The following is a 10370-nucleotide window of genomic DNA, read 5'->3' on the forward strand; positions in this document are numbered from 1 at the left end:
GGCCAGAAGCCACCTGCCTGTGGCTACTTAAAGCCATTCTGTGGGGAGCAGGGGAGGGTGTTACCACACTCTATACAGGGCCTCAGGGCTGAGCTGCCTAACACTAGTTCTCACACAATTGTACTTTTCCCAAAATAACCCCCGCTGCCTTGTGAATGTGCCCCCCTTTCCCGTCCCTGGGCACCCCTCAAAGAGAGCCAAACCAAGAGCACCGAGCCGCAGCAGCCAGGGGGCTGTAACCTCCTGACAGCACCGGGGGGAGCCAGCGCTCTCTCTGGGCTCTTATAGGCCCCCCCATCACCTTTGTGTGTGAGTAGCTAGCAGGACCCATGTCCTCCTGTGTGCGATGGGAGTAGCAGCAATGGAAGATCCTTGAGCTGCAAACAGCCCCCACCATACTGGACCTCTAGAGGCCAGACCGGTCCTCAGCCGTGAGACGGCTCTGCTCCTGTCCTTGTCGAAGCAGCTGCTCACTGGCTGACTCTTCAGAGAATGACGGAGACAGAGACTGAGAGCTCTGGTCCCATCTGTATTGAACAGCTCCTCGCCTGCTGGCCAGTGCCATCTGGAAACCTTCACAACAGATCCCACTGTTCCTAGCGTTCTCCCCAGCCTGGGGGAAAGAGATTCTGGAAGTAGCTGGGATTAAGGGACAAGACCCGGAGATTGCTTCTGCCTGAGAACCTGCTTGTGTCATCCTGGGGCCAACTGGTGACATCAGGGAGCCGACTTGTTCCACTGGACACCTGACTCCATTCTTCATTCCACACGGGTGCTGACTTGTATCCAGAAGCAGTTGCATCCCACCCGTAGCAGTCCTGTTCTCCACAGCTAGCTCATTCCAGCCAGGAGCCAGCTCCTACCTGGAAGCTGATTCCTTCCACTCTGCAGCTGCTTCATTGTGTCTTGCTCCTGCAGGCATGCCTCTTTCCCCCAGCCTGGGCCTCTCTTCTCCTAGCATACAACTAATTCCTCCCAGCCTGCGGCTCGGAGCTGAGATTCAACTCGGTCCTAGCATGGGACTCTTTCTTTTCCATGTGGGACTCTTGCCTCCCCACTGGTGACTCAGATCCAGGAGCTGACTTGTATCTGGCATGCATCTTATTACGTCCAGAATGCACCTTGGTAGGCCCAGCATGAGATTCGTTCCCTGCTGCTGCTCTGCTGCTTGTCTCGTCAACAGCCACATCTGCAAGAAATTTCCCTCATCAGCATTCGTAGAAGAAAACTTGGGCACCTCTCCAGCTATAGAGCAGCAGCCATGAGCCTGGGCTCAGCTCCTCCCACCGCCCTCCCATGAAAAGAGTCCTTCGGCCAGTAACTGGACGCCCAGCTTTAAACTCCCATCCCCCACTGGGACATCACCTAGGACAGTAACAGAGGCCCAGCCTCACCCAGCAGCTGGGCCTTCACTCAGCACTAAAGACCTTGGTTGACCTTAAGGCCCTTATTCCACTCACGGGCTCGCTGTAGAGGATGGTACAAGGGGTGTTGTTCAAGAGCAGACAGGTCCAGAGGGACTTAGCTAGTGGCAGCTGGATTTGGGGGATTTGTTCAGTGGTGGGAGCAGCCAAGGGGACTTGGTCAAGGGCTGCTGGGTCCCGGTAAGCTCAGAGAGAGCCAGTGCCTGCCCCAAGAAACTAGCTTTGCTCCTTCCCTGCTCTCAGTGTCTTGTGCCATCCATGGCCCAGGAAGACTCTGCTTCTCACCATTAATGTGGACAGATTTCAGCTCCCCATCCTCTTCAATTTCCACCTGCTCCTGCCCGTTCTCCACAGTCCTGGGAAGTAGACAAGAGCCAAAGAAGGGGAAGCATCTGTTTAGGAGTAATCTAAACACCTCACCCCCCTATATCACTTCCAGACCCTCAACATCACCCCCCAAATCCTCAGCTGTTCTCTTCTGAACCCCTTAGGGTGCTGTTCCAGACACATGGCCCAGTCTGATAACTGCCCTGTGCAGCAGGAGTCGAACACGGTTCTTCTGACCCGCTGAATCCACTGGGCCATGCTGCTCACCTAAACAATGGCCTGTTGTTCCTACTGGCCCAATGGGCTGCCCCCCTGTGCTGATGTAAGACAGGCTGGCTTAGCCAAACTCCCACCGGCTGGTGGCCCCTCCTTACCTTTTGGTTGTGATGCGTTTGCCATTGATGAACTTGGTCGAGGTAGAGAAGAAGCGGAAGTCTTTTCCTGCGTTGATGCTGGAGTTGAAGGGTCCAGAGGATCCTGAAAAACAGGATGGTGAACACATTGTCAGGTGAGTTCAGCCAGTCCCAGGCTCCAAATGGCTCAGCGGGGATCGCTTAGCCTAGAGTGTGAGGGGAGGGGCAGTGGGGAATGAAATATATGGGAGGTGTGAAATTTAAAGGAAAATGTTCTTCTTGGATTCTGAGAGAGAATGTCCCTGTGAGTCAGAAGAGCTGGGGAGGGTGGGGGGGTGACACAGGACGACAAGGAGCAAGGCCAACTACCAGGGGGTCTGCAGAGGAGAATGGCAGAAAGCCCATGGACAGGAATAGGGGGTGATTCTTACTCCCCATCTCCACTCCTTGGCTAAAGAGAAGCATGTCTGGCCATGCGAGAGGATCCTGTTGCTGACAGGCCGAGATACGATTGTGGGACTGTCTGGGGCATTGTGGACAATGACAATGAATTGTGGAGACTCCACGACCAGGCAGGACAGCCCCTCTGCTAGGCAGCCAGGGCTCCGGATGTTCCGTTGCCCTAGATTCAGAGAACATGCAGGGTCCGTCGTACACAGCTGTACCGATGTGCGCCTCCCCTAATGGACCCTCCGGCTGATTGCCGTGGGAACTGTTCGGAGCTGAGCATGTGGAGACCCCTTTGGGTTTCTGGAGAAAGCCCTGCCATTCACCACTGGGAGAGTTCAGGATAATTCCTCTTTCATTTCTCCCTTCAGCTGCTCTAGCCAAGTACCAAGGCCATGCTCTGTCCCAGCTGTGAGGACCTAAGCACCTGCTTGATCACATCAGAACCTCCCTTCTGCTCCCTCAGGCCCCAGCTTCATTCCTGGGCCAGCTGGTCCCACAGAATCTGAGGCTCCCACTCACCATAGAAAGGCTCTTGTCCCGCAAAGAACTCTCTGAAGATGTCATGGGGGCTGCGAAAGTGGAACATAAATCTAGGGGCTCCATCTTCAGCCCTCGATCCCCCAGGCCCTGCAGAAAGGGAAAGGCAGAGACAGGAAATGGCAAATGCGGCACCCTGGTTGCCAGCCCTCGCAAGGGTCCTCAAAAAGAACGAGAACAGGAAGCAAACAGGACACCCTGCTTTGGGCTGCCAAGGCTGGGATCCTGTCTCTCCCCACTGCAGAGCTCTGGGGCCAGGAGGAAAGGCCCTGAGTGCGATGCTGATCTGGAACGTGGCTGTGGAAACGTGGCCCCTCCTCCCTTGGCCGATGGGCTCCCTAAGGATATTCGCAGGCGGACAGAAGCAAACATTCTGTGCCCTGGGCTCCTGTTAGCCCTGCAGAGCCAGCCCAGCCCGCAGAGAATGAGCCAGGGTCAATTCTGGTTCGTGCGTCACCAGCAGAATTGGGAGCAAAGTTCCAACCGCAGGGACAAATTCTGGCCTCAGTGAAGCCAGAGGGTTGGGCAGATGTAGCTGAGGGCAGGGTCAGGGTGGGTCACTCACCTGTCCCCGTGAGCCCGTTCTTGCCATGGCGGTCGTAGAGGTTGCGCTTGCTCTCTGGAAGGGAGAAGGATCGAGAGGTCACCCAGCCCATCTTCTCGTTGGAGACACAGCGGCCCTTTCACCAGGCTGACCCCCCGCCCCAGTACTGAGCTAGAGGGGACCTCGCCGTAGAGAAAGAACCTAGGAGGAACAGACATAACCTGCCACAGGGTCCCTGCCCAGCTATGGGAGATGTGTGGATACCGTGGCGCTAGATGCTACAGAGATCCCTAACATAGACAGACACTGGGTGAACGGTGCCAGGGTAACTCCACATCACAGGGTGCAGGTGCGCCATGCTGCAGGATTCCAGTATGAGATGGGGCTCTGGCTTCTGCGCCGGGGGCCTACAGCATCGGACCTGGGTACCCCGCACCTAACCACAGGCAGGGGTCAAGCCCTGGCGAAAGGATGCCCTGTGGCTCAGCTGCAGGGTAACGTTCCTCCCTGGGGCCTTTGCTGGAGGGGAAGGGAGAACCTGGAATGATGGGGCCGGAGAGAGTAGCACCCCACCCGCTCCAAGAGGTGTCTCCAGGGAGCTGTGCAAAGCTGGTGCCCCAGGACAGACACGGAGCATGTGCGTCAGAAGCTGCTGCCCAGGCAGCCACAAGGAGCACAACACAAGTGCAGCGAGACACGCGGGAGCATCGACCCGCAGTGCACTGAGCGAGGGCGGATGGCTGGGTTGGGGAGACGCCGTCCCCTTACTGTCCGACAGCACTTCGTAGGCCTCCGCGATCTCTTTGAACTTCCGCTCGGCGTGTTCCTTGTTCCCCGGGTTCTTATCTGGGTGCCATTTCAGCGCCGCCTTCCTGTACCTGCACAGGTCCAGAGACAGTCAGTGACACCTGCCCATGCTGGCTTCAACAGGGCCCCTACACGACCCTTTACACCCCGCTGCAGGTGCCAGCCACTGTGCCACAGCCCTCCAGTTGCACTGACCGGCAATAGGAGGAGCAACAGGCCCACTGACCAGAGGAGGGATCTCAACCCAGGACCTCCACTTCTGTCTCAGTTAGGAGGAGGCCCTGGGGCTGGGAGAGTGCTGGCAGTCACGGTCAGAGACAGGAGGAACCGTGCCCTCGGGATGTGTGGGTAAGGGGATGCTCCAAGGAAGGACTTACGCCTTTTTGATGTCCTCGTCCGAGGCATCACAGGGAACGCGCAGCACTTCGTAGTACTCCCCCATGGTGACCATCAATCCTGGGCAGAGGCCAGCCAGCCAGCAGAGCAGCAGAACCAGCCAGGAGCGGGGGGGGGCGTCTCTGGAGATGCAGCACAAGATGGTTGGGCTTGAGCCGTGGTCCGTGGAGATCATGGCCTTTCGTCTAGCTGGGCATTCCCATGCAGAGTGGCAACAGGTGCGTCCTGTGAAGAGCTAGCCCTGTGGAGCGCAGAACAGAACAATCAGCCAAGAGGTCCCAGGGAGGGGGCAGTTCGCCCCCCGCTGTCAGAAATATCCGGCTGCGGCCTGAATTGAGCACCGAGCCTGCACTCTCAACCCAAGCTCTCACCCTCTCTCCCTCTTTTCCCATGCTCCTGCTGGGTTCTGTCTGTCCTGAGCCCCTGTTTATTGGCATGTGTCAGTCTGTCCGACCCACTCCCCCTTTCCTGTGTCTACTAACGGTTCAGAAATCCATCTTTCCTTCTCTCCTGCTCAGTCTGGCCACCAAACGTTCTCCCTCAACTACCCTGTCCCAACCCACCTTGTCCATCTGTCCTGCCCTGGAGTCAGTCAGTTCTTCACTGAGGTTTCCATTGTCCCTGCAGGGCCCTCATTCAGATGTGTTAATTCCAATCAGTTCTTGATAATGTAACCAGTCCCAATCCAGACAGGCACACCTGTGTCTCATGCCCCAAGCCTTCTTGCTCAATGGGCAGCAGTACAAAGTGAGTGGGTATAATGAGACACACATATTGTTCATAAAAATATGAGACAAATTCCCACATTCTCCGCCGCCCCAGTTCATTTCAGGGTGGTGTCCCTTCTGTAGGCTAGCGATGGGGAGTGAGACATTAACTTCATTCCCCGCAGATCAAAGCAGACGAGATAGAGAGGGTTGATTGGATCACAGATCTGCACCACCTGCTGGGAGTGGCTGATCATTTTGGTGTTGAGTGGGTGGAGCTTGAGATGTGGGTGGGGCATGGGAGAGTTTCCACCACTTGCTTTTTCTCCTTTGATCCCTCATTTCACCGTTCTCGTGGGCTGAGTTTGAAGTCAGGGCTCCCCTTCGCTCCCCCAGTGCAGGGGACATTGGGCCTTTGTCACTGGCCTGTCCGTAAAGACAGATGGACCCGATAGATTAGGATTCATACGTCTTTAAGGGAGAATATGGTATAACTGATGGCCTGCACTATTGATGGCCTCCTAGGACATTACGATTACCTCTTGTCATAGGCACCAACTTCATGGGTGCTCCAGGGCTGGAGCACCACGGAAAACAATGAGTGGGTGCTTAGCAGTCAAGTTTCCCCCTCCCCGATTCCCCCCAGGGCCTCTCGCCCACTGGCGGCCACGTGGATCAACTCCTCCCCCCCTTCCAGCACCTCCCACCCGCCGCGATCAGCTGTTCCACGGTGTGCAGGAGGCGCTGGGAGGGAGGGGGAGGAGCGAGGATGGAGCGGGAAGGGGTCTTGGGCGGAGGGGGGGTTGAGCAGCTCCCTCAAGTAGAGAAGAAGTCGGTGCCTCTGCCTCATGTCCTTAGCCATCGGTGCTATCTAGTCTGTCTGTGGTATTTATAGAATGCCAGTTGGACAAAGTGGGGGATTTTCTTAGTGTTTTGCATGAACACTGTGTGTGCCTCAGTTTCCCTGTGTGCTGTGTGTGTAACGAGGGGTGGGGGAGATTGTTGTTGCAGAGGATTAGGTGTGATCTCACCTAGCAGCCTGCGCCCCGGACACCGGCCTGGACATTGTGGAACTTAGTAACCAGTGACCCGGAGGCCCAGCCCAGCTTGGGAGCCTGCCGGTTCTGGCCAGTGGGAGGACAAAGGGCTGAGGCGAGAGGGCCCCGGTGACCTGCCCAGCTGGGGGGAACAAAGGACGGGAGAGAGGAGGCCAGGTGGCCTGTTTGCCTGGGACCAATGACACAGGATAGATGAGGGGCTGTTGGGGGAGGGGATATGGGATGGTCAGCTGGAGGGAGGGGGCTGCTGGACTGGGACAAAGAGCAGCCTGAGCCCATGGGGTGGGGACAGACCCTGATGGACGTTGATGAGACTGGCCAGGCCCCAGGCCCTGAGAAGTGCCTCTGCTGGGTTCAGATATACGATAAACCCTCTTGTTTTACAACCGTGGCTGAGATCAGGGGGCATTGCTCCCTCTGGGTGAGGAGGCCCCGGGGGTCCAGTGCAAGCCGTCTCACTGCAGGGGCTCAAAGAGAGAGAGGCTGCTGAAGGCTCCGAGGTTCAGTCCCAGGAGGTGGCGGGGCCAGAGGTCCCAACCTCGGAGAGTCAGTGCAGCCCTCCTGGAGGGCTGACACACTGAAGGGGGTTCCTCCCAGGGGCCGTATGGAGCCAAGAGAACACAGCGCCTGTGAGTCCGTGACAACCAGTCACTGTAGTATCAAGGCACGGTGGCTCCTAAGTATTAGGGCTCGCTGCTGATACTGTTTGGTCATTAGGCTTGGTACCATTGCTCAGCAGGTGGTGTTGTCTCACTTTTGGGTGTTGGCGAGAGGGGCCGAGGCTGATCTGGAGTGGCTTTATGTTCCCTCTCTGATGGATCCTAGCGGGTTCTGCTGGTCGATTGGTCTTCAGCCCTGAGGGCTCTTACGTGGGCTCTTGCAGGGCTCCAGTCTGTCCTTCCTCTTGTTCGTGGTGTGTATGGGCCGTTGGGAGGGTCACTAAAGAGACTGTATAGAACTGTGGTGCTTTTAATGTGTTCCGCACAGCCAGCTCCGCGCCTCCATCTCCTCTGGCTCCGATGGTGCCATTTACACCCTGCCCAGGGGCGGCGCAGACTGGGGATGGAAGAGGGGAGCTGGCTGAGGCTCAACTTCCATAAACCTGGGGTGCTGTTTGCGGGGTGGGGAAGGCCCGGGCAGAGTTGGGGAGGGTCGTATCTGCCCCTCTGACTGGATGGGGCATCCACCACGTGTCACTGGAGCTCGCAGGTCGGGGGGTCTGGTTGGTTACTTTCTCAGCAACTGCCTGGGGGCCAGGTGTTGGCAGCGCCTGGACTGCCTGTCTCCTCTGCGTCTGGCCAGGAGGTTGTGACCGTTTCTTTCAGAGGCAGCCTGGCTACCCTGACCTATGCCTCTCTCCCGTCTGAATGGGACTCCTGCAGCCCGCCAGGCCTGGGGCTATGCTATAAATCCATTCTGAAACTGAAGCTGGTGCGGACAGGAACAGGTCACTTGCTAAGCAGGTTCTCACATCGTTGAGCACATGGGCCTTCTCTGAGCCCTTCACTGCAGGATCAGAACCTCCCAGGAATTTGGGATTTGCCCTCGCATCATGCTGCGAGGTAGGGAGACTACTATTATCCCCATTTTACCGCCGGCAAATCGAAAGGACTCGCCCAGGTCTGTAGCAGAGCAGGGAAGAGAACCCCAATCTGTGGAGTCCCAGGCCAGTGCAGTAACTGCAGTTTGGCGCCACCATGGGGTGAGATTTATAATGGCAGCCAAAGGGAGAGCGAGATGCTGGCTCTCTCTAGCCCCTCAGAGCTCCAGGCATGAACCCGGACCCCGTTGTGCTAGGCTCTGTACCAACACAGAACAAAAAGATGCTCCCTGCCCCAGGGAGCTTCCAATCTACATACAAGATGAGACACAACAGATGGCTCCAGTCAGAGGGGGAGCGCAAGGAAACAATGAGACAGTGTTGGTCGGCATGATAGGCTGTGGTCTCAGCACACCAGCAGCCCAAAATGCTGTCAAGCCTCATGGCAAAGGGGAGTTTTAAGGAGGAGGCTAGTGAGTTGGTGTTGCAGCTGATTAGAGGAAGCTCCTGCCAAGCTTGTGGGACAAACTGGGAGAAAGCGCCAAGGTGCCGGCATCATGGGCTGAGCGGAGGCAAGTGTAGACCTTTCAACAGTGAATGAGATGCCGTCAGTTTGCAAACACCTAGAAGATAATCAGGTAATAAGTAACAGTCAGCATGGATGCTGGGAAGGAGCCGGTGGCCGTGGCACATGGAGGTACCAATGACATAGGGAAGGATAGGAGAGAGGTCCTGGAGGTCAAATTTAGGTTGCTAGGTAAGAGATTGAAGTCCAGGACCTCCATGGGAGCATTCTCTGAAATGCTCCCAGTTCCTCACGCAGGGCCAGTTAGACAGAACTGCAGGGTCTCAATGCGTGGTTGAGACAATGGTGTAGGGAGGAGGGGTTTAGATTTATTAGGAACTGGGGAAATTTTGGGAAAGGAGGAGCCTATACAGGAAGGACGGGCTCCACCTAAACCAAAATGGAACCGGATTGCTGGCACTTAACATTAAAAAGGTCGTTGAGCAGTTTTTAAACTCAGGGCTGGGGGAAAGCCAACAGGTGTGGAGGAGCACGTGGTTCGGACAGAGACATCCCTTAGAGGAGGATCTAGTAATGGAGATTCTCTATGTCCTAGTAAGGAGGAGAGGATGGAAGATAAAATACAGGTAGGATCTGATGAGACACAGTCAAATGAAAAAATAGTGATTATAGCTGGACCAGTTGGTAATAGTGACCATAATATAATTAAATTTAACATCCCTGTGGTGAGGAAAACACCCCAGCGGCCCAACCCTGTAGCATTTAATTTCAGAAAGGGGAACTACACAAAAATGAGGAAATTAATTAAACAGAAATTAAAAGGTACAGCACCAAAAGTAAAATCCCTGGAAGCTGCATGGAAACTTTTTAAAGACACCATAATAGAGGCTTAACTTAAATGTATACCCCAAATTTAAAAACATAGTAAGAAAACCAAAAACTAAAACAAACATGGCTAAACAACAAAGTAAAAGAAGCAGGGAGAGGCAAAAAGGCATCCTTTAAAAAGTGGAAGTTAAATCCTAATGAGGAAAATAGAAAGGAGCACAAACTCTGGCAAATGAAGTGTAAAAATATAATTAGGAAGGCCAAAAAAGAATGTGAAGTACAGCTAGCCAAAGACTCAAAAGTAATAGCAAAACAAAATTTTAAGTACATCAGAAGCAGGAAGTCTGCTAAACAACCAGTGGGGCCACTGGACGATCGAGGTGCTAAAGGAGCACTCAAGGACAATAAGGCCATTGCGGAGAAACTAAATGAATTCTTTGCATCGATCTTCACGGCTGAGGATGTGAGGGAGATTCCCAAACTTGAGCCATTCTTTTTAGGTGATAAATCTGAGGAACTGTCCCAGATTGAGGTGTCATTAGAGGAGGTTTTGGAACAAATTGATAAACTAAACAGCAATAAGTCACCAGGACCAGATGGTATCACCCAAGAGTTCTGAAGAAACTCAAATGTGAAATTACAGAACTACTAACTATAGTTTGTAACCTATCATTTATATCAGCTTCTGTACCAAATGACTGGAGGATAGGTAATGCGACGCCAATTTTTAAAAAGGGCTCCAGGGGTGATCCCGGCAATTACAGGCCGGTAAGCCTGACTTCAGCATCGGGCAAACTGGTTGAAACTATAGTAAAGAACAAAATTGTCAGACACATAGATGAACATAATTTGTTGGGGGAAATCAAAATAGTT

General features: G+C 54.6%; 1 protein-coding gene across 1 annotated transcript; it reads right to left on the reverse strand.

The window, feature by feature from the left end:
* Positions 1-406: 406 nt before the first annotated feature.
* Positions 407-4884, reverse strand: LOC141995782 (dnaJ homolog subfamily B member 2-like). Its single transcript, XM_074967179.1, has 7 exons — positions 4820-4884; positions 4404-4513; positions 3657-3710; positions 3074-3181; positions 2126-2228; positions 1710-1780; positions 407-483 (listed from the first exon to the last, which is right to left on the reverse strand). The coding sequence occupies exons 1-7, from the start codon at positions 4882-4884 to the stop codon at positions 407-409; spliced, it is 588 nt and encodes a 195-aa protein (XP_074823280.1).
* Between the last annotated feature and the right edge of the window lie 5486 nt (positions 4885-10370).

Source organism: Natator depressus, chromosome 11 (genome assembly GCF_965152275.1).
Source record: "Natator depressus isolate rNatDep1 chromosome 11, rNatDep2.hap1, whole genome shotgun sequence".
Taxonomy (NCBI): Eukaryota; Metazoa; Chordata; order Testudines; family Cheloniidae; genus Natator; species Natator depressus.

What these genes read in the sequence shown, in the direction of transcription:
- LOC141995782 (XM_074967179.1), bottom strand. Translation starts at nt 4,884, where the DNA reads ATGGGGGAGTACTACGAAGTGCTGCGCGTTCCCTGTGATGCCTCGGAC. An exon ending in AAACGCATCACAACCAAAAG is followed by an intron (nt 1,781 to 2,125) that starts GTAAGGAGGGGC and finishes TCTACTTCCCAG; the next exon opens with GACTGTGGAGAACGGGCAGG. An exon ending in GAAATCTGTCCACATTAATG is followed by an intron (nt 484 to 1,709) that starts GTGAGAAGCAGA and finishes CATTCTCTGAAG; the next exon opens with AGTCAGCCAGTGAGCAGCTG.